Source organism: Dicentrarchus labrax, unplaced genomic scaffold (genome assembly GCF_905237075.1).
Source record: "Dicentrarchus labrax unplaced genomic scaffold, dlabrax2021, whole genome shotgun sequence".
NCBI lineage: Eukaryota > Metazoa > Chordata > Actinopteri > Moronidae > Dicentrarchus > Dicentrarchus labrax.
Window position 1 is genome coordinate 15,349,576 of NW_026136716.1, and position 24,891 is coordinate 15,374,466.

The following is a 24,891-nucleotide window of genomic DNA, read 5'->3' on the forward strand; positions in this document are numbered from 1 at the left end:
CATTTTCATCCACATTATAATTCAAATTTAAGTCCAATAATACTCATAACATCTCATTTTTGCACACTGTGTTTTAGTGATGGATAAGAAGAAACAATGTTTAAAGACAGGTTATGATCTTTTATACCCAACAAGGAATCTGTACTTTTTAAATTTTCCAGACACTTTTATAGCAAACAATGACAGGGGGTAAAATGATAAGAACATAGTAGACATACATAATGGCTGAAATTAAAATTCTCCTCTTCAGTTGATACTTTTAATGGCTGCAAATGTAATGCATGAATTTGTTGTTTTTTTGCTTTGTTGAGGGGTCTGAACCACTGCAGATGGCTGATGGCTTTGATTTCCCTCGCAGCTATATCAAACACTCTATAAAACCCAAATGGAATTATGAGACAGCATTCCTGTTGATATTGTGGTATGAGTTTTAAGTCGCTGTTAAGTTATACTGATGTATATATTTCATAAGAAACTCTCTTTTTTCATGGTGAAATCTGAGGCCATGGTGTGGTTTCTGCTTCACCATTGCTGAAGTGAGAGCTCACCACTCTCTCTACCCCTCTCTCTTCTCTCACACACACACACACACACACACACACACACACACACACACACACACACACACACACACACACACACACACACTCCAGGTCAGAGCCATGAAAGGCATTTGCAGCCTGCAGCAGTTTGGGAGAGCTCGCTTGTACCCGGCTCTGACGGCAGAATTAGGGCAGAGTGTGCATGTGACAGCGTGGAGATACAGATGTATGCGCATGTGAGTCGATACAGCACTGCAGTAACACAAAAACAAAACAAAATAAAACAGACTTAATCAAAACTCTTGGCCCTCTGGGTTTTCAGTCATGCGGAGAGAAATAGTTTGATTTCTGTCTTACAAAGAAACTTGCAAACTGCAAAACAAAGATCTAATAAGACTTAATATATCTTTCTTTTGACTCAGAAATAAAGTTAATTTTCACAATAGTTTGTTTTCTCTGATCATGCTCATGGCATGCTTATTTGCATTTAATTCGGTTTTGTATCTGCCTGTTATTGTTGATTTCAGAGATCACAGGAGACAGCCAGAATCAAAGTAATTAGACGGATGTTCAGTACCGGCATTTCAACTTGCTCCACATGTTGATTTCATTTGGCTGTGGGAAGGACGTGCAAAGGTTAGGAGCATTCATTTAGAGGCTTGGCTCTCTGGCCAACAGTTGAGCGTCTGCAGTCAATTTTCACAATCTAACCAGCTTCACAGTTCAAGTGGTAATCCCACTACACATCACTTCCTGTGCAGCCAGGGGCCATTTTAAACATCAGCTGGCAGTGTCATGGCAAAGTGAAATTTAAGAGTGGCAACACAGATGTGTGTAAATTTTGTTGCAGGAAGAAGTGAGGTCAACATAGCTGATTGTGATTGTTGTCATTTGCTCACCACAAAAAAGAGGAGAACCCAAGGAAAATGCTAATTTTACCTTGCATATCATTTTAACATGGTAAATGGTAAACGGACCTGTACTTGTATAGCGCCTTTCTAGTCTTCAGACGACTCAAAGCGCTTTTACACTACGTGCCATATTCACCCTTTTGCACACCATTGAAACTAACACATTCATACACATTCACATAGCCACTATACAAGTAGTCTATCCTCTTTGGTTGAAAGTCTCAAGTGTGTTTTAACTCTTGGCTAAGCTATGTCTAAGCTCAATGCACCAAGTTAGACAACATTATTACTAGTGTGTCAGCCCTCAGTGCCTGCAGCCCCATGCACCCAGGTAATAATCACCACCCAATGAAGGTTAATTTATTGTCATTTTATAATACAGGGTTGTACAGTTGTAGTCCCCTTATGCTACACACACATATAATCTATATACTAATATTTGAATTAGAATAGAATAAAATAAAAGTAAACAATATATACAGTTACTTATATACATATATACTTAAACACGTATACAACCAGAATGTATGTAGGTATGAGCAATTTCATTGTAAAGCTCCATGTCATTTATTTATGGTGGAGTGCAGAGGATGAGTTTAGAAGTCTCACAGCCTGGGGAAAGAAGCTGCTCTGTAGTCTGGTGGTATGGCAGCGGATACTTCTGTAACACTTGCCAGACAGCCGCAGGGTGAAAAGCCCTGGGTATTGTATTTAAGTGTCCTTTGGGTTCTGTGCACCACTCTTCAAGATTGATGATTTCCTCCCGATATGAAGTGTCATTGTTGAAATAGAGCTGATGATGGTAGTGTCGTCCACAAACTTCACAATAGAGTTCTCTCAATGTCAGGGGATTCAGTCATGGGTGTACAGTGTGAACAGGAGGGGGCTGAGCACACAGCCCTGAGGGGCTCCAGTGCGGAGCACTAGTATTAAGGAGGTGTGACCACCAGTAGGAACTATCTGGTATATCTGTTTGTGAGTAAGTCCAAAATGCAGTTGCAGAGTGTGTGAGATTCGAGTATCAGTTTTGAGAGGGAGAGCATGTTGAATGCTGAGCTGAAATCAACAAGCAGCATTCTGACGTATGGTGTCAGAATGCTGCAAGGTGTGTGGACGGCAATGTAAAACTGATTAGGGTGCAAACTGATGAGGGTCCTCAAAATGTGTTGGGTGGCCAAGTAAAAGATTTTCTTTAAAATATGAAACAAACAGGACTCTTTCCACATCAAGTGTACTACTGCATTTAAAATGTTTTATATTAACACTTTCATGCATGAATTGTCACAACAGCTTGTATTCTTTAGGCATGAAAAATAATAATATATATTTTTTCAAAACATGCATTTTCAAGGAGTTTTCGAGATGGTCACTTGGTTGGACAGCAAATATTTGTAGCATTTACAATGGCTGGCCAACGGGTGGCAGCTTATGGGATGATGCACTAGCATTTACTGTGGTGTCTGATGCAACTATACTATCTAAACCCATGCATATACAAGAATCAGCTTCTGAATAGCAGTCTACTGTAGTGAGCACTGCATGACAACTATTTTATTTCCTTAGATTTTGTGTTTGGCTCTCCCACATCAAAGCCTTTATTGGATGTAAAATAAATCTCACACCTCACCGATGTGTTAGCTCAAAGCTCTCTTGAAGACAGAGAAAAAGACAGCCTGTTGATCTCTGCGTTCACTTGTCCACCGGCTGCCCCGTGTGCACATGTAAATGGATGCTTAGCACTCAGAGGAAAATTCCTTCGGCTCTGATTCAGCTGCGCTCTGTGAGACATGTTGACTCTGTACCTCAGAGGGGAGAGCAGCAAAATGGGGGAAGTGTGTATATGTGTGTGTCTGTGTGAGTAAAACACACCCTCAGGAGAGGATCACAACACATAAACACCTAATGGTGGAAAAAACAACTTCATCATTTCACTTGAGCAGCAAGGGTGTGAATTGATGACTTTGCAGCTGCCACGTCGCAGATTCAATTCGCTCCATGTAAACTGTAAATAATTCATGTTGCACCAAAACATTATCATGACATCAATGATTCTATCTCGCAAAATAATAAAATAATAAAAAATAATTCTTAAATTTTGATATGGATGCCACTAAGCCTTCAACACCAGCTAATCCGGCAGGAGCCTGTGAGTAAATTTATGATACATCTGTGATGCTTTAAAATTAAATGATACGAGGTGTCTGCTCAAACACCTATACTGTATGCTGTATACATTTTGTATATATTGTTATAAGGAGTTCGGTCTAGACCTGCTCTATTTGAAAAGTGTCCTGAAATAACTTCTGTTATGAATTGGTGCTATACAAATCAAATTGAATTTAATTTAATTGTATACAGTGTGTGTTTAAACAGTGTATGTAGATCTATACATCAGCCCTCAGAAAGAGAGAAAGTGTCATTGGCTGCAAAATTAGTAAACTTTATGTCGTTTTTGAGGAAATTACAAACTCTAAAATACCATTAACAATACCTGAAAATCAAAGCCACTTTGATTTTCGGCCACTAATGAAGGAAGGTTGTTGGTTCGATCCCCTGCTCCTCCCGCCATGTGTTGAAGGGTCCTTGAGCAAGATACTGAACCCAAAATTGCCCCTTTGATGCTGTGCATCGGTGTGTGAATGTGTGTGTATAAGTTAGTTTCTGTTTGATGGGCTTTGCCATCGCTGAGTGAATATGTGTGAAAGGGCGAATGTGGCTTGTAGTGTAAAAGCGCTTTGAGTGGTTGGAAGACTAGAAAGGTGCTAAACAAGTACATTTACCCTTTACCATTTGGTCCATAATGAAATGTCTCAACTAGTGGACTGACTGGCAGAAGATGTTGTAAAGATGTTGTATGAGGATTGTACTGTAGCACCGCTATCCCATATAAAGGGCAGATGTTTCTTGACACCTGAAAACTTAAAAAGGGATGTGTAAGATGCAGGTCGACAGAAGTAAGTGCAACAAAAAGATTGCTGGAACAGAGGCAAACAATGCAATGAACCAAGAAAATTTAACAAATCAAAATAACGCAGAAGCCAAAAAAAATGAATTAAACAGTAGCTTCATAGAAAGCTGCCATGTGTTTGTCCACATAACCAGACCAACAATGGCCTTCCCATCAGCCTCAGCTCTACTTTGTGTTTAGTGCAAACATGGCAAAAAGTGGTAAATGGTATAATTTGCCATTTTGAGCTTGTTAGCATGCTCTGTACTGCTGTCAGCATACTGTACTCTGTACTTTGGTAGAACTGAAATCATCATTACGTTGGATGATTAACTGTTAGACACTAAATAGGTCTTTGTTGATCGGTGAATGCTATTTAATTGACACCATCCCTCTAAATACTGGCTGGAAGTGAATTAAGGTTTTACCAATAATATCTGCAGCTGATCATTAAGCACTGTCAAATATCAATAAACTCCACCTGCGAGCAGAGGTGATGTATGGTGTCAGCAGTGTTTCAGGAATATCATCCTCCATCAGCAGCATGTGGAGGAGCTTTTAATCAGAGGCTAACAGACAACAATAACATGGCTTGGCATGTTTGGCTTTTAAGACTTGACGGAAATTGTATTAGTCATGATGAGAGCTGATGAAATCTGTACCGCTGTGATGCGAGCCAGCTCTGATGCTCTAATCCCCCAAATACGGGCCGAGTAAGGCTAAATGAAGCAGACAGTTTGTAATTCACAGACCTACAGGAGAACACAGCGTTAGCATTTCTGGGAGAGCGAACCTGGGAAATGAGGGCAGCTGTCTCTTCCCTCCTGACAGTTCTGATGCATTCACAATTAACACAAGGCTGCCTGTGTTTTATAAGTGTGGAGGCCTGTGTACAGACGCATGTAGGTGCATGATTCAGCTCAGTGTGACAGCATGGCAGGTTTCTGCTTTATCTTCATGAATAGATTTGATTTCCACAGATGAAGGTTTGCTTGATGAAAAGTTATTTTGCTAATCACATTATAGGCACGTATAATTGAATTAAAGCATTTCATGATTCCAGTTGGTACTGCACTCTAGTACAGTATTGGCAGAAAAAGAATAGGTTGCATGAAAAAACACAAAGTGAGATTTATGCTGTTAGAGTTTAAAGCTGCTATGACAGGAACAAATGTGTTGACTCTGATATAATTTTAATTCACTCAGTAATTCATACATCTGTCAATTTTCTGTGCTCACCTATTTGGTTCCTGGAGCCTATCTTAACATGCACTGGGCCCTGGACAGCTTGCCAGTCTGCAGTCAGTAATGGAAATTTTTTGTTTGTACACTTTTTTCACCATTGTTTTACTGTTAATATGCTGAGATTCCATAGAGGGGAGTATACTACCTTCAGCAAAAGGTGTCTTTCTACAACATAAGAAATAAAATTAATATAAGCAGTTAATATTGGTTTCAGCGTGTTGCAACTTGGTGTATGAGTTATACATTTTTTCATCATGCAGACGATTCGTTATTTTTATCTGGATGGACAGATGGACAGTATAGAGCCCAGAAGGTATCATGGAGTGAAAAACATAATGACTAATGGCCTGATAACTGTTGCTGTTCATTATGCACTGCATCAGTCTGCACAGTGGTTAAGACTGCCGACTGCAGCTAACTGATAATAGTCAAAAAGGACCAGTATTGCTGAAACAACATCCAATACAGCAGTGCTTCGTAACCTGGAGGCTGGGTCCCCCACTAGGGGTTGCCAAAACTTCACGGGGAAGTTGCAAGGCCTTCTTGATTTTAAGGGGTGTAAGAAAACTTTAAAAATAAAAACAGTGGCCTATATTTCAGCATTTCATTTATTTCTGTGAAAAAGTACAACTGTATTTTTCTTTAGGTTTAGATAGTGTATATGATTGTTAAAAAAAATATACTATACAGACAGAGAATTGTATTAAAAGTTACTAAAATTATCAGTAAAACTAATCTCTAATCAATATCCACAGGAAATAATCTGCTCAAAATTCATCCAAATTGCTCGTTTTACACAAACGTCTTGCAGTTACTGTGTCCACCATTTGCATTCATTGTACAATTTATCAGTTGATATATACTGTCATTGTTATGCACTAAATATAATATGAAATATTAATAAAAATGTGTTATTGGTCAGGTTGCGCCACTGAGCAGCTTTCATAGATATGAACGGAGCCAGTGTTGTATACAGTTCTCTTAACACATCCATGGTTCACCATGGTGTCGCTGGCAAGAGATACAGAAGTATTCACTGTTGCACCACCAGACTTTAGAACAGCTTCTTCCCTCAGGCTATGGGACTGCTTATATCATCCTCAGCACTTCATCATGTAAAATTGTTTTGTTTTTTTGTAATAAGTTAAGTTAAATTTACTGTATATGAATTTTGTTTTCATAAATAGTATAAATGGAACTACAACCTTACACTGCATGCTCAATTGAATAATAGCTTGTATCCTTCTATATTTGTGATTTTTTTCTTCCATGACATGCCAGGCTTTAAACCTTTTTGAGGACTATAAAAATACCAAAATGTTGTTTAACGACTCTGAGTTTTCAAAGATCACCAGAGATGTATTTATCTTTCAGAAAATAGAAGCAGAACTCTGTGACATCAATGTAATGATAACACATGAAGGGCTAGGAGACCAAATGTGTAGGTGCCCCTGAAGGCAAGTGCTGGGTGCAAACCCAACTATGTGAGGAGGAAGAGGGTGGGCCAAAAATAATTGCTGTATCTGGCAGCTTTATTCTGTCATCATCTCCATCACCTTCATGGTTAAAGGGAGCAGTTTTTCCTCTGCTCAGTGTTTTGTGAAAAAGAACAAATAGTGCTACTCTTCCTGTAACACTGTATACTTTGGAGCATTTTCAAAGGGCAGTCGAAATCAGCCTGAGAAGGATCGATTTCAGTGTGAGTCTCCTTTGTTAGGCCTCTTCCCTCTTTCTTACTGCTGGATAGTAATTCTGTGGATCCCGGAGGACCTAAAGCCGTGTTGGATCAGCCACGGAACACAAATCAGCATTAGGAAAAACTGCCAGACAGCACTTCTTCAAAGACCCCATGGTTTGGATCTTGGGGGGATTACTGCACGCAAAGGTGGTATGTTGTTTTTTTTTTTTTGTGTGTGTGTGTGTGTGTGTGTGTGTGTGTGTGTGTGTGTGTGTGTGTGTGTGTGTGTGTGTGTGTGTGCATGCTTATGCGTGCGCATTTGCACATGCATGTGATTGCACTCCTCTTTGTATGCGCTCCACACACTCCTAACTATTTTTCACAGTCCATCTGCTTAACACTTCAGCCAGTGTTGAGGAAGCAGCTGGTGAGGAGGATGGGAAATGAAGAAGTGAGTGTTGCCATTTATTTAAGTTAGCGTCTCTTCATAGCCTTGGGTTTCTATGTGCAATTATAGTGAGCTAGAGAGCCAACAAGGACAGAAAACTTACATGTTCTACAGTTATTGCTTCTCTAAGACAAATATTTAACCTGTAACTCTGGAGTAGGCTGTCTCTCCAGGGAGACCCAGTAATGCAGTGGAATCAATAGCCATGATCTAATGAATATAGGCTACAACAACACTGGCCTGCATGTAAAGAGAAATGCACAGATCAATGAATCCAAGGTTGTTATCAGCCTGTGGTCCACACTGCATACCAAGGACTCATACAATGACCAAATGCTGCTCAGGCTGAGGCACGCACCGCTCTTTGTTCCAGCTCTGAACAAAAACGGTTCCACCTCCTTCACGTTGAGGACATGCAGATGACACAGAGAAGTTTGTCTCTGCAGCCACTCAGCTCTCTGTGGGTTTTCCACACCAGCAATGTATTGATGGGAGTTGAATACAGAATGACAGAGGTCTACAGTCATTCACATTGTGTTACCTTGAGCCCAACCACTGTTCTGCCAATGCCTCTGGTTTCTATTATACGTCAGTGTGGGCCTTATTATTAAGCCGGTGTATGCACTGTAGGAGGATGAGTCATTTCTGTATCTAACTTCTGATCTCAGTCTCTTTTCAACACTAACAGCTGAGTTAATCATCTTTGACAGTGTATTTTACAACAACAGGAGGTAATGAGTGGAATGAGTGGAAGTTGTCATTTCATTGTTTATTTCTGATATCTGATTGATTTGCTCCCTCTGTATTGGAACATCCATAAAGTAAGAATGTATCCTTTTAAACTACACAGACGCAAAGACCAAGTACTTGAAGCAGCACTCATGATTGTTTCTATATGATCTATGGATAAAATTAGCTCTTTCACAAGAGAAGAGCTCATGAACATCAGGGGAACAACTCCAGCTGATCTGTTTCCCACTTTTCTTCTTTCTTCCGTTGAAATACTCTTATACCCACCCTGTATATATGCATTACATTAATGCACCGCCATCTTCAGCACAGTTTTCTTTCCTGCTTAGCTTATTTATTGATATTTTAAAAGTACTTTATTTTTCTGTGTGATTTTTGTGTTATTTGTATGTTTGTATATTTTATGCACCAAGTCACATTCCTCGTAGGTGTAAAAACCTACCTGGCAACAAACAATTCTGATTCTGATTCTGATTCTGATTCTGATGCTGCTGGATGTCTTGAATGTGCACAAAGGGATTCAGGAGAAAGATAGATGAATGAGTCTCACTCCCAGGACATTAGGTCAGGAATGTGTCCAGACTTTTTTGACTGGGGTGGTAGCATTAATTTACCATTTCTCATATCTACTACTAACATTACAGTATTACAACACAGAGTGACACCATACAAATTACTATACAAGTTTCCATTCTCAATTCTCTGAGTCCTCCTACCTTGGCAAGCCATCCATCTTCTGTTCAGTTTTTCCATTGCCAAAATTTTACCTAATTTTGGAGCGTTATTTCACGACAAGCTAGAAAGAAAATGGTTTGCACCAATGGATGGTCATCTAGTTTCTAGCACCCATTATCAGAACCACTGCTGTAGAGCCATAGTGAGCCAACAAAACACTGTGGATCTCTGAACAGAAATGACATGCTGTTATGCCATAATGCTGCTGCTATAATCATACCCTTGTTTTGTTTGTCTCTGCAAGTCTCTTGTGATATATTGTGCTGGAAAATCATATTGGTTTATCTGCACCTGAAGACAATAAGAACTTTATACTGTAAATCCAACCTAGGTTTTTTTTTTCTGGCACATTGCACAGCTTTAGATACCTTCACATAGAACAAACCATCAACATATATAAAAGACTACACAGGTCTGTCTGTTTATCTTTATCTTACCTCTGTGTATTGATGATGTTGTGTGCAGAGAGACAAAGAAACAGAAAAACAGCATGGGAGAAGACTTCAGGGTGCAGGCCACATTCCATCAAATTAAATTGGAAATACCATTTCCATTTCAAGGTCCTCTCACTCATTAAGAGCCAAGAATTATCATTATAAAATCTTTGTCCTGCTTTGTCCTTGTAAACTGCTCACACCACTACAACATAAGTGAAGACAGACACAGGACGTTAGCACTGAGGCAGCGCCCTCATGTCATATAATCAATAAAATCATGATGTGTACGACACTAAAATATTCCTCCGAGCGTTACAAGAGCTGGAGCACCATTTTGGATAGTGTTATTATTACTTATTGTTGTCCACATGATCACAAAACACTACATGAATGCTTTAGAGAGAAAGGAAGGATGTGTGAGTGTCTCCAACAGATGTGTGCGATCAGATTAAAGTGGAGAGTCATAATCAAAAGAATGCATTTCTAACAAACATATAGACATAAAACATTCCCCGCTCTGCCCCATGCTGGCCCCGGCACAGCGGGTCGCCATCTCATTCCAATTCCTTTAAATTCACATTTCACACGGTCCATTTCCAGGAAAAAACACATCTCCTTTGATGTTTAACACATAAAAAATAAAAATAAAAAATCTTCCAAAACAAGTCCTCTCGACCAAGGCCAACTTCTGTGAGTGTCCGGGGAGGGGTAACTTCTGAACCCTCTGAGCTCACACCATGCATGAGATGTTGTGCAATATTTGAAAACACCCAGTAGGATCTGCACCCTCTCTGGTGCACAATCATTTAAGGATGCAGCAAATGAAATGCACATTTAGGTGACCCAGAAAGTTACTGCAAACAATGTGAAACACCCAAGTATTGACTTCTATTGTTTGTTAATTCATCTGGTGGCAGTAAACTGTTATTATTAGTTATGAAGGACTTTGGAGAGCCATTATATCCTGATTGTATTTAAGCTGTGGTGACTGTTTTAGGAGTATGTTCTGATACACACTGTCACCTATAAATTCAAATGTATGTTTTTAATAAAATGGAAGATCAAATGGTTCCAAGACTGCCTTTGTGTGCATCACGGGTCATAAAAGTGTGTTATGCAGAGAACAATAATCCTGTATCAGGCTTTATTTTACCCACACAATCACAACTAGTACATGATAGGACAAATATGTTGTAATAGTTTGAATTAACACATAGTACACTGGATCATTACCATTATTAAATAGTGACTAAGTATATCATAACCAAAACACTGTCATTTTTCACAATAGTAGTTACCACCCTCACGTTATTCTGCATCATAACAGAAAGCCGAGCTACAGTAAAGTTCAATGTGTAACACAAAGTTAGCATCGCATGTCGCCAACATGTTCCACCACTAGGGTGGCCATTTCCTTCACATCAAAAAGGAGGACACTTTGCATACACCGGGACACGCCAGCAGATATTTGTTTGGTATGATCCGGTTTTAAATTTTGATGTTTTTCCACCAGATTACATAAAGGTGCATACACATACCACATAGCTACAGCTGATAATAAACATCATACAGAAACTGTTCTTAATGTTTTTATCTGGATAGATAAAGGGTAAAACAAATGCAGCACCTTCTGTTTCAGATGTATAGGCTTTTCCTAGGCTTTGCCTATACATATGAGTATGAGCATTTTCAGAATTTCAGTCCAACAACTGACGTTAGCTCACGTTACGTTCTCTGTCGCTGAGAGCTTGATTGACAGCCTGCGTGGCGAATCAACACTTGGCTCATTTGAATATTAACATTAGCCATGTGTTGATAGGTCACAACAGGAAAATGTAACCAATGAAATGACTTATTTTGACACAGCTTTTTAGCCAATGAGTATTAAACTAACGAGGTAATGTGTCAAAAGGCGGACCTTTTTAGTTATTTTCTCAAAAGCAGGACAAATGAGTGTCCGGCTTAAGGCTGTGCCTGCAGCCGGACAGGGCATTTAAAAGCCGGACGAATGGCCACCCTATCCAATACTCTGACAGCTAAAATCAAACATGGTGAATGTGGCTGTTTAATATGATCAGTACATTAGTTCTTCAGTCCACGAGCACAGTTTTATTGTCGCTTCTTCCATGGTTAAGCCATGTAGAGCTTATTTGTGCATACATCAGCTTGTACATACAACAGGAACTTAGCAGCAGCAGATTTTGACAATTTACAGATTATTAATAGATGTTTTACTTTTTTGGCATTTCACTTCAACAGGTGAGAGAGATAGGTAAGGCAGGGAAGGTACAGCCTTGGCGGTATTATTGGCCTGTTTCTGTGACTATTTTTTGTGAGAGTGTGTGCTCTGTTCCTGTGAGGATCTTTGAGTGTGAATCTGTAGGTCTCCCTTCCCCTGACTGGGTGGATGAGTGGGCTGCTGCTGGTTGGCTCCTCCTCAACATCCTGCAGTTTAAAATGGCTGGGCTTTCCAGTACTACGGTGGCACAAACCTGACAAGTTGGTTCTGTCCTCAGCCCCCAAACTAGATTTCTGACATTTGGTTCTATTAATATATTTAAAACTTTGTAAATAGATCTGTCCCCTTTGTTGTAGATAACATGTGGAGGTGAACTGACATTTTCTGAAATTCTTTTCTCCTGTTCTGCTTTACCTTAGAGAGTCAGATTTAGTCTTTTGTTCTGTTTTATTTTCACCTAGGCTTAGTCAGCACTTCTTTGAAAAGATAGTTCCCTTTTATGTATTGTTTTTGGCCTTTGTTCACCCTAAAGTCATTTTCACATTGATTGTAGTAATATATTATCTCGATTTATTGATAAATCAGTGTTTTGACTTTGGTTTAGGGACCGGGAGGCTCTGTGGGCAAAAACAAGAGATGCATTGTTCGCCCACTTAACTGTGCACCAGCCCATATCCTCCTCATGGTGAAAGCTGATTGTGGATTAGATTTTGTTGTGTGTGCACACACGTGCATTCATGGCAACCCTCAAACCACAGAGGGCATCACATAACAAATCTATAAAAAAAACGAAACAACAGTCAAACCACTTCATCATCTGATTGACTTAATTCCTTAGACATGCTGCCTGTGCCCGTTTTAGTCATTTGGGGCCAGTGGACCAGTATGTAGCATTTAGTGGCATCTAGTGGTGTAGTTGCAGATTGCAACTCCCCTGCTTCACACTCTCCTTCCAAGCTTGAAGGAGAAACAACAGTGGCTGCAAAAAGTTTGAAAAATTAAAATGCCCCTATCAGAAGTTTGGTTTGGTTTGTACACGGCTACTGTGAGAAATATTACCCTATTAAAGGACCAGTGTGTAGGATTTAATGGCATCTAGCAATGAGATAGCAGAGTGCAACCAACTGAAACCCCTTGACGCAAAGCACAAAGGAGAAACTATGTTGACAGTAAAAACTTGAGAAAGGCCGTATTTGGTTTGTCCATCCTGGACTACTGTAGAATCATGGCGGACTCCTTCAGAGAGGACCTGCACCCTCTGTAGATAAAAAAGGGTTCATTCTAAGGTAGAAAGAAGAAAACACAATGTATTTTCAGGTGATTACACACTAATGAAAACTAACCTATGAATATTCTATTCCATTTTTCCAATAGATTAGAATCAGAAGATATAGAAAAAAAAGAAGATATAGAAAAAAATAATTAAACATATGGTTTCAGCCTAATAGTGTCTGGGCTTGGCATGGTTGAGGTTATAGGCTCTGCCAATCCCAGCAAAGGAGGCAGGGTTTATCTGCAGCCTGGGGGGATAGTAACCTCATTAGATTAGTGAATCTGAATTTTAGTAAGCACATCTGATTCTTTTATCCATGTTATGGCTGCTGGACACAAAGAGAGCAATAAGTAGTATTCTTTAAAAGACTCATTATCCCTTTAGCTTAAAAAGTGTTGGGAGGCATGGCCAATTAAAAATTACATTTGGATGAAGCTTAAATGTCGGTTCATCCAAATGAAGTCAGAATCAGAATCAGACATACTTTAAGTCATACAGTATTTCCTCACTCATGTAATATCTCTCTAATCAGTTTTCATTTCATCTATCCAGGTCTGAGATTTTTAACTCCAACTATACACTGGAGGTGAATGGAATTTGCTGCTCACAGCACTGAAGAATTACCTTAAGAAATCAACAGAGTCCCAGCTAGGCCAGAATTATACCTTTTCTGACTACATCTACAGCTATGAGGGTGTGCATAACTCAAAATTGACATGCACTACAAAATGTATGACTGACTACAAATGTTAACATGACCGCCAGTGCAAACATCTAGTAGTCTATCTATGTAGTATAAAGAGAACAGTGCATCTGCTGTGAATTTTGTACATCAATTATGAGGGACTAATATTCAGAAACATATTTTAGGGTACTATTGTTGTAAGTTGAGAAGGCCAACATACTCTCCCGCAACAGATGAGTTAAAAAATAAGCGCAGCCCAACTTGCAGTATGTCACTAGCGCTGGCTTCAAAAAAACAATATGGCAACGAACATAATTCCAAACTTGAGGCTTCAAAACAGTAGGTGACAGCACATAAGGTTCACACTTGGTCACAACATAGATGTTACAAAGCTGTTTTTACAGTCTGAGTTGTAATCAACATGATTAATAAACTGATCGTCAGTGGTGTAGTGCAGGGTATATACAGAGTATACCAAGTATTTAGCAATGAGTATACCCACTAAATCCACTCTGATGCATGCATGTGAGCTGAATGTTTTTTCCTAGGATAGTGAAGGCATAAGAAATACTTAAAGGTGCCTCTCTCTATATTCTGTGCACCATTATTAAATGCAAAATCTGCACCTCTTCTGTGTCTGATGTTAATTTCATAATGATATGCTCACTGAAGTCAAGCAGCAGAAGTTAAGTGACACTGTGCAAATACTACTGTCCCATTTTTTGGTGAACTAAATATAGTAGTCTCGCATGTCACTGTTTATAACACAGGGTGTTTATCCATTGCTGAATGGGCCACTTTGAAAAATAATAGGGGGCATAAACCACTGCCGATCTTCATAAGATTGATGTTGGAATTGCTTCTATAAGAAAAAATATATTTTCATTTCAGTTATGTTTTACATTTCACCAATACTCTCTCCTCAGACTGACTTTACTGTAACAAAGAATATCTATTCTACTCTGCTCCATTCTGCACTACTTTCTCAGTCCCTCCCTCCACTGTAGTAAACATATTTAGACTGGTCGGGGAAAAACCTTGAAATAGTCATAAATTCTGGGTAAAGATGTTTTTTACACTCCAGGCTGAGCTATTCCTTATCTAAATGGACTCCCTGCACTGTGTCTGCATGCAGCCTCCTCCAGCAGAACCTCCATCCTCTGTCATGTTGCAGGCAAGTGTTTCAGATGATACTCCATCATGGAGATACACTACATCTGAGCTTCATTAACATATGCAGAACATTAGGGAGACTAAACATAGCTGCTTCTGACACTGATATGTGGACCTGGGTACAAAAGCAACTGTGGACTACATCCTTTATGCCTATGGGAAGAACACAGGAAATGTTTTGTGTAGAAAGTGTGTGAGCAGTATTCAAGATACAATATGTAATATCTGCCATTACGGAGCCTTTCACATCAAAGCAATAACAAAAGTTTGATGACGTTGAAATAGCATGGGATGATGGCAATTCTGGTTAAGATTCATTCAGTGTTCATCGTTCAGGAGATCTCCTCCTCTCAAAAACAAATGGACCCGCTGATTAAAACCGGAAAAAGACTGAAGCAGTTTCAGTGTTTCTCTGATGCTGTGGAGAAAGGACGTCCTGGAGGGGCTGTGAGCCAAACTGCTGCTAACGTTAGCTAAGCTTGATTTTCTGTTTCTCTGAGGTAAATACAACAAAGATCTAAAAAGTTTAAAATAAAAATGTGGCTTTATCTGGATAAAAAAGTACATTTATGACAAACAACAACGCTGACACATGCACAAAGGAGATTTCTCTGGGTTTGGGAAATGTTTGGGATAATGTACACAACTCAACTACATACAGAACACATGTCTAGGTTTTTATAGACATTTTAATGTGGAAATGTTACATAGTGTAGCTCTAACTTGTCTACCTGTACCGCCCCCCCCCCACACACACACACACACAAACAATGAAAAAGACCATTAGCTTGTGGCTATGGGGAGCGAAGCATGATGCAATCATTGCTGAGCCTTCAGAGTTTCTTAGCTGTGTGTGTGTGTGTTTGAGGACACACGTCCTTATTTCCACATACTGTATCCCCGGGGGCGTCAAACCTTTTGTTTGCGCACCAACTCTAAAATAATGGAGGTAGAATTAGAGTGTAGATCTTTGTTTTCTCATGGCTTTGCTTCTCCCCACAGGAATACAGCCGTGGTTACACCATCATTATAAATTCTCTCAACGGACAAAGGTCACCGTCGGATACTGGGGAAAGAAAATGCTGATGAGGGAGCAGAAAGAGAAAAAAAGATCAAATTAAAAACGGCGCCACACATGTATTAACATGGAATTTATCTTTACTTAAAAACATCTTTGTACAGGGTCTCTAGGGGTTTACAAACGGCTGAGCACGCATACAGTACTGATGTATTTTGTTTACAGACACTCATCCAGACACAAATATACCACAACTAATAAATACAGACAAACATTTTATACAGCATTTACAGAGTACAGGGGAGCTACATGTCATTTATTAAACAACAAATCTCATCAGTGGACCAGTTGCAGGAAATTATTTCTCAGGTTTTAAAATATATTGAAGGTACCATTCAATGACACTGACAACACTGCATGTGCTTCTTCTTCTTCTTCTTCTTCTTCTTCTGTTTGCATGCAATTCCATCAAAAGGACTTTGTCTTGTCTCTACGGCAGGGAATTAGGACTGGGTATGGAACACTTCGTGAGTAGAGTAAATTGTGTCAGAACAGAATTTTTTTTTCCTGTTTTATTGGTGTTCTAACTATACCCAGCCCCACAGATAATAAATTGGTATAGCCACTGTATCTACATGCTATTATGATGTACACCGACATATCACAAACAAGTGCTGAAATGGATCTATCAGCTGGGAATCAAAGGGAACTCTTTTAACTGGTGCAAGTTGCATCAAACTTTACTGCAATGCAGTAAATTAACTGTGTCGTAAGTCCTAGAGCATGTTTGATCTTGTGTGTTTTTGGTTTATTGTATCACACTGTCATATTAACTGTGAGCCCTCTGTATTGCTAGAGTAAATCAATGAGACCATGGCTGATGATTGGCAGCCTGTCAAAATAGACCTGTGCCTAATCTGTGCTCCAGTTTCATACTAGTATATACACTAATGCTAGCTTCATTTAAGTCTGTAGTTCTAAAAGGCATGTATACATTTTGTCCTGTAAAGCAGTCCTGCAGTTATTGTACCACATCTGACATTCTGGCTCAAACTGTGAAATTAAGTCACCAGTAATGGCTATCAATCTTCAGTGATGGTCTCATTGATATCCAAATAGGCCACAGTATGTGTAGCAACTTGAACAATAACTGCCGTAAGTCCACTGTAAGATACTGCTGGGAGAGATTTAAACTGGTGGCTGGTTGTTATGGAGAATTTGTCTTGAAGCTGGTAAGGCTGCACTTCACTGGGAGACTTGGTTCATGCAGGCTGGCTGGCCATCTGGGTTCAGTGCCTCTCAATGATTGGCTGTTTATGGTGATGCTTCCTCAGCCTGGGTCCTGAATGAGGAAAGAAAAAATATTTGTTGGTAAAAGTTTATCTTCTAAAAATCAATGCACTCCTTATGGAGAGAGGAAACTTTGAAGATAAGACAATTTGTGCATCTTGCCATTAAGAATATCAAGTAATCAAGTTACAATTTGTTTTTGTGACTATAAACCAAATAAGGATGTTTAAATCTTTAGAAACAAAGCTAACAGGATAGTAAGGATAATATCAATAAAACATAGTCCTGAGAAGATTTTGCATAAGGGAACTGAAAAAATCACCCAGATTTAAATGAGCATGATCATCAATATCATTGTGTTTTGTACTTTTGTGTTTTGTTTTTATTAAACTGTAGTTTCTTCAGGTATCAGTTCAGGTATTATGTTTATTAAAATATGCATATAGGATTTTTAGGTTGTGAGATTTCGATACCTGACTTATATAAAGACACCTTTTTGATTCATGCACCCCAGGTCTATTAAAACAAATCATCCTTCTTTTCTTTTTATTCCTTACTGTGCTTCAGGGTGCTTTGGTGTCCGGGAGTCTGGAAAGTTCGGGTGGTTGCAGGACCTTCACCATCTGCTGTGATGGCCTGGACCTCCAGCCTGTACAGACTGGCAGGCTGCAGGCCTGACACCACCAGAACATTAGCATCCTGAAAGAGAGGATGAAGGACAAACAGCGAGAGGAGAGGAGGATAAATCAGACGACGAAATATAAAATGCTCAAGGTGTGTGAAATTGTAGGGAAGCTGCAGACTAAAGGTCTTGAAAGTGTTTGTCAGCCCAGTGGACCCTGAGATTTGTCTGCACGGAAAACACATATCTAACTCAGATATGCATTAAAACTCACAGAAATGTTTCACAGAGGATAGCTTCAACTAGAAAGACAACAAAAGAGAAAATGGCATATTTTACTCTATTGCTGCTAGTCCTTAACAAATTTCAAATAAAATTGAAATAAATTGCTTAAGGAAATTTGACACATAAGCCTTTGAAAAAGCCATACACCAAATGAAAAACTAGACGGAAATTTAAAAAGACTGAATTTGCAGACCATTTTTAGCTTCAATATAGCAATTTCATTTTTTCACATTTTCAGTTTAGGCTTTTCCATTTGAACAATGTCTTCTTTTTTTTAACATAGCATTTTAGCCTGATTGCCTAAAGTAACTTAAATAACCATATCTTCTAACATATTTTCCATTTTCCATGTTCTTGCACAACAGTGTCTGCTATTCAGGTTTATGAGATTTAAAACATAAATATAGCAGCAAGCATGTATTAGCTGTTTGTTTAAATATAGTGGAGTCATGGTGTCCTGAGCGGAGAATGACACAACGCTGCCTCTGCCTAAATTGCTGCCTGTCTGTGTGCAGCTGAGAAGAGTGTTTGTATTTGTTTCTGTCCACTTTGAATGAAGTCACAATGTTAAGATGGTATGCAAGGTCAAATTCTATGGAGACAAAAGCTAGCGATAGCGATATTAAGGCTGTTTACACAATCTGTAGGGATCCTTTTCATAAGGTTTTCAGATACTCTGTCAGAGTCTGTCAGTGGCAAAAACAAGTACTTTTCCCCCAAATCTGTATCACATACATACTGTAGTTTTTTCTTGGAGGAAAATGAGAAAAAAAATTATTAGGAAATTACATACCTGCAAAATAAATTGTTAGTGTACTCTTCAATAATTCATGTATAACTCTGGGTATACCCCTTCTTTTTACTGAACACACAAGCAAACCTTAGCCAAACCCCAGATTTACATACTACTGCAGTTTATAACAGCACTGACCGAAGGTAGGATCTGGGACTGGGAGATGAGACTGTGAGGCAGCTTGTAGTTGTTGTGGCGGTTGGTGGGTATGACCTCCGCCCAGGTCACCTGGTAACCTGTCAGCTGCTGACTGGGCGAGGCTGTGGACAAATCCCAGCTAAAGATGGCTGTCATGTTGCCGCCCCGGACCTCAAAGGCCGCCGTCAGGTTGGCTGCCTTCACCAGGACCTTCTGAGGTGACACTGCTGGAGGAAGCACAGCCAGGGGTTAAATGAAGACATGTGCTAGCATGGTGAACAAGCTCTAATGGCATGTTCATGATCACCATGGGGAAGCTCAAAGCAGGCCTGAGGCATGAGCAAACTGCCAAGGACTCCCAAAAGGAGCATGAAAAAGACAAACAAGAACATGCTGACAGTCTCTCAACCAGTTTGGAATATTTGGCACATTTGTGTTTATTTTTTCCAAATTATGCTCCATTTCAACCTCTTTCAACTTTGTATTTTTTTCTATAATATTCACAGATAGGTTTTCATTAGTATATCATCACCTGAATATAGGTATTGTTGTGATAGATAGATGGATAGATAGATAGATAACTAGAATGATCTTTTTATGTACAGACAACAAATGGACAGATAAACAAACCAAACACTGGCGGTCACCATAGTTTCAGTTAGTTGTAATCTGCAACATCATCACTAGATGCAACTAAATCCTAAATACTAGTCCTTTAAGTGAGTTTAAAGAGCAATTTAAAAGAAAAGTTCAACATTTAGTTTTCTTGTCTGAGACTTAGATAAGAAGACTGACACCACTCTCATGTCCGTACGGTAATTATGAAGCTACCACTGGTAGCTGGTTAACTTAGCTTAGCACTTAGACTTAAAACATGGAAATATAACAGACATTCTAAGGTTATTAAAACACAATTCTTATTTTCAGGTGATTTTACACTAATGAAAACATACCTATGAATATTATTTTCCACTTCTGCCAATAGATCCTCCTAAATGTTACACCCAGGTCTTTAAATTTAAAAGTTTAAATTTACTGTTGCCTGTGTTGCAGGAAGTAGTGACATTAACAAGAATTGTGCTGTATTCAACCATAAAATAAATAACTTAAGGTTAACATTAAGTTAGGTTAAAGACTGATATTTCTTTGTCGGATATCATTTTATTTGTTAAACTGTGTTAATCCTAACTAATTATTCACTGTAAATTTGATGAAATATACAAAAAGAAGAATTGTTAAAAATGTTAAACTATTAGATTTGCTTTTTCATGTTGGCTGTACTCAATGTTTAACTCTCAACTTTTTTACTTACCATGTAAGTATAGCAAGAACGAGAAAACCTTTGGAATAACGTATTCACACACAATATATATATATATATATATACATTTCAGATGTATTCAGTGGAAATAAAGCCTAAAATGTTTATCATGTTGCATAATGTTTTGTTACCAAGTGACACCAGATACAAACAGTGTAAACAGTATCTTATTCAGCTCAAACAATTGCATGATTAGTTAATAGATAACTAATTTCATCAACTGTATGCAATATTTTGTTGAAATTTCAGCGGCCCTTCCAAAGGTTCAGGAGAAGTCTAGGTGTGCAGAAATCCATGGGTAAAATAATCCATCACATTGACTTGAAAGCTATACTGACCACATCATGTATTTTCAAGACCTTGTCCCACCTTTTTCTCCAGGACAGGTGATGGGTTTGGGACTCTTGGCCTGGATGGTGGCACAGGAGGGAGTGAAGAAGCTGGTGCTTTCTGCCAGAGGATGACTCTTCTTACTGACTGGCTGAAGAAGGACTTTATACTTACAGGAGAACAGCAAGCCCTGCAGACTGACAAAGCTCTCCTAGATCAGACAAAGACAGAAAATGATCACAAAATCTGATCTCCACATGCATTACGTCTTTTGTTAACCCGTACATGTTGAAATATACATTATGGCGCAATTCCAAACTCGACCCTAAAGCATAGGCACAGAACCCTCACCGACTTAGCTGACGTCACCTGGTACTCGAGGGTTAGAGGCTGCAAGGGCCTGACATTGTATAAACAGGAATGGGACAGCACTTTGCAACATATATTGCCATCAGGTGTTGTAATAAGTTTTATTAGTATTTACTGTCTCTTTATTGTTTTGGGGTTTTACTTCATTTTATCAATCTTGTTCAATTGCATCAGTCCTGACATGTATTAATTCTGGTTCAACCATGTAAAGCAATTTATAACATTCTTATTATATTACCTTATTTTATCACATTATTTTGATGATGTCAAAACAAGTTACGTAGCCTACAATCCCAATTTATAAGGGACTGAATGCATAAGTGGACGAGAGTCCACTGTCAGATAATCAATTTACTTGTTTTTGTCAAAACAGCAACTTTATCTAGTTAAAAATACCCCTTATTGTCTTGGTTATTTAGTAGAAGATCCACATGGATGGACACATTAACCAGCTACTAAAAATTCAAAGTACACACCAAATAAATGTTTACCAAAGATGGTGTCTAGAATTATAGGTAGTTTCTTATAAGTTCAGTTTTAATCAGTAACTAAAGTTACAAAAACACAATGATTCTTATTTTCAGGCGATTATACACTAATGAAAACATACCATTTCTGCCAATAGATCCTGCTAAATATTACCCACTGGACGTGTAGTTTGAAAATTTAATTAGTCAGTATTACTGTTTACCACCAAAACTAGTGGAATTAATCCCAACACTGCTCATGACATGAAGGCACATTTATTTCTTACAGAAATAAATATTATATTATATATTATATACAGGGACCGTGTTCGCCCATCAACAATACATACTATCTTGTGGCCAATCACTAACAAGATTTACAAATGTGACATTCATAGTCACACTGATAATGTTGTAAATACCTGGGTGCTGGTCTTCTCCATGGGTCTGGTCTGGTTGTGTCCACAATACTCTGGTCCCCACTGGATTCTGTAGAATTCAACTGATGGATCTGTACAAACAACAAACAACAGTTTTCAACGCTGTCCTGTGACAGCAGGTCTACAACAATGGTTGGATCTACTTAAAGAGAACTCTGGCAGTTTCAAAATGATTTTTTGTTCCCATCTTACCCAGAGTCAGAAAATAAAGTCAATACATTTCATTGTCTCACAGAGAGGGGTGTTGGACATGTAGCTCCATTAAAAGAGAAACTCACACCACAGCGGTCTTATTACCACACATTGTGACCTCTAGCCTAGACTAGAATATTTGTTTCTCTAGGCTAAATACATCCCAGACCTCAACACACACAGATGAAATTGATCGATCCTCTCTTTCTGCCACTGGAAAACATATTTCTCCCCAAACTGTTGACTGTTTGACTGTATATGCTTCTTCTGTCTGTTCCAGAAACAAAGATGAATTTTTATCTTTTTAACCTTGATGTAACCCTAACTAAGATTATCCAGGTGTTGTTTTCCAGCAACACCCAATCCAAAGACATGGCTGACATACAGTATATTCCCACTTCCATTACGCAAGTCACAGATTTAAACCACTAGCCCCACCTGGTCAACACCACACATTTAAACCCAAAACATTGTCCAACACAACTAGTGATGGGCAAGTAAATAATTAACTGTATCTGTTCAAACAACTAAATTATCTGAATTTGTATCTGTAATCTGATGGTGTTTATGCTGAAAGCAGGCAGGACTAATTTTTAAGCCTGAAATTGATATGGGCCAAACCCACTATTTTTCAGACAAATTGTGTTATTTATGAGTACGGATATTGACATATTTTACTCTGATGATGCTCATACTTGTAAAGAGAACATTATCTCTAATAGATACTCATCAGCCAAGTATCAGCTTTTCTGTGGCTGTAGTTTGGGTAAATGTGAACAGACTAACAACAAAAAGAATGACAGCTCAGTTGATGTCCATACATGCAGAAGGTTCACAGACACTGTACATCTTACTGTGTCACCCTTAAACAAAGAGCTGCAGCATAATTACAGATGGTCAGTCTTCATAAGCTGTGGAATAAAACTGTCTATGGAACTGACAGCTAGGTGCTTTACAGTATGTGTCAGAGGAAGACAAATTGTTTGTCTTATTTATCTGGATGGCAGACACTCACATAAGTTCAGACTGTACATACATACCCATGCTGCTCTGCCAGTAAACATGAACACGGAGTTGTCCATCCTGGTAGAATGGTGTCCCCACATCCAGAATGTCACCTGTAGGGGTTCTTGGAGCAGCTCTGGTTGCTTCAAAACAGACAAACTATAATTAAAACCTCACTGGTACAACTGGCCTATGCTATAGCAGACTTAGCTATTTTAGAATAAACTTTTTCACCTTGAATATTCCTGTCTTTTCTCTCAGTACCTGCTCAGCAAGTAGAGAAGCGGGCACCAAAACATTTCCAGTATTACATAATTAATTTCTTTAACAATAATTTCTTTAATTGTTAGGTATATTCATTTTGTTTTCTTATTCATGATCTTGGCCTGTCACTGTGAAAGGAACGCCTTGACATTTTGAATGAAAGATTTTTCTGAGAGGTTTGTGGGTGTGTAATGCTAAGGTTGTATCTGGGTGGAGAGGATCAGAGATTTAACACCCAAGCAGGAGAAAGTTTTAGATATTTAAGCCCCAAAGGAACTTTTTTTAAAAAGCTAAACCAGAAAAGTGTAAAATCAAATTCAAAGATCATACAAATGCATTTTCAAGACCAAGAGGAAACATTCAGTGCAGGAATTCTTACCACTTCAACATGCTGTTGTAAAGAAACTTTAGGAAAGAAGCATTAAGCCTTGCAGCAGACATGAAGATCAAGATTTTATCTTCTTGCACACTGAGGTTATCAGGCGGAAATTCAAAATCTCATTTTTGACTGATTATAAAGACATACTGTGCTGTGTGGTGAAGTGGAGGATGGCTCTGGGTCCTTTGAGCTGAGTTTGTCCCCAGTAGGACACAGCCTGTACCTCCACACTGTAGCTCCTGTTAGACCGCATGCTGTCTAGCTCCACCTGGCTCTGCACACAAACACACACACACACACACACAAACACACACACACACACACAGGAAAGTTGACAAAACACAAGAACAATGAGACTTTCATAAAATAAATGTCTGTAAAATATTCTCTACTTTTGCTAACAGAAAGGAGAAAACATTTCATTTCTGGCCTCATTTTATTTTTCTTGCAGCTTTTCTACAAGCCCTGAAAATAGCATCCCGTTGAAGGCAGGCTAAAGGCCATGTGCCAGTCTGAATTCTCAACAAATCCATGTGGCTCCCTACCCCCACTATTCCTTGATGTCAGATCTCAGAGGCTGAACATGCTACTGTGTGACTACAACATGAATCAAGAAGAATTATACTGACCTATGAAGATCTTTCCCTCTTCACCACAATGTCTTTTAACAAAGATATATAGGAGTCTTATACATATCAGCGAAATCTATGGGATTACATTGGTTACAATTTTAATTTCATCTTTTAAATGTCACATTTGTGCTTCTTTAAGTTTGTTCACTAAGGGCTTTTCACTCTGCATATACTAAGCCCAAGGCTAAGGCTAACCCCGGTCTAAGAGTTAACCCCAGAATAACATAACCGCTTTTCACATGCACACTTTTAACCTACGGGTTATAAGGGTTATAATGCTAAT

The 24,891-nt window shown here is 38.8% G+C and overlaps 1 protein-coding gene across 2 annotated transcripts in view; it reads right to left on the reverse strand.

Moving 5' to 3' along the window:
* Nucleotides 1–16,203: 16,203 nt before the first annotated feature.
* The window catches only part of anos1a (anosmin 1a), a 35,996-nt gene continuing 27,308 nt past the window's right edge, over nucleotides 16,204–24,891 (reverse strand). The window contains exons 8-14 of one of the 2 annotated variants that reach the window (XM_051427265.1): nucleotides 24,124–24,250; nucleotides 23,369–23,476; nucleotides 22,119–22,207; nucleotides 20,900–21,071; nucleotides 19,210–19,433; nucleotides 17,929–18,070; nucleotides 16,204–17,423 (exon numbers count right to left, since the gene is read on the reverse strand). In XM_051427265.1, the coding sequence (XP_051283225.1) occupies nucleotides 17,371–17,423; nucleotides 17,929–18,070; nucleotides 19,210–19,433; nucleotides 20,900–21,071; nucleotides 22,119–22,207; nucleotides 23,369–23,476; nucleotides 24,124–24,250 (915 nt within the window). In that variant the 3' untranslated portion in view covers nucleotides 16,204–17,370. Of the gene's footprint in view, nucleotides 17,424–17,928; nucleotides 18,071–19,209; nucleotides 19,437–20,899; nucleotides 21,072–22,118; nucleotides 22,208–23,368; nucleotides 23,477–24,123; nucleotides 24,251–24,891 lie in introns of both variants that reach the window. The other variant, XM_051427264.1, reaches the window with a different exon arrangement.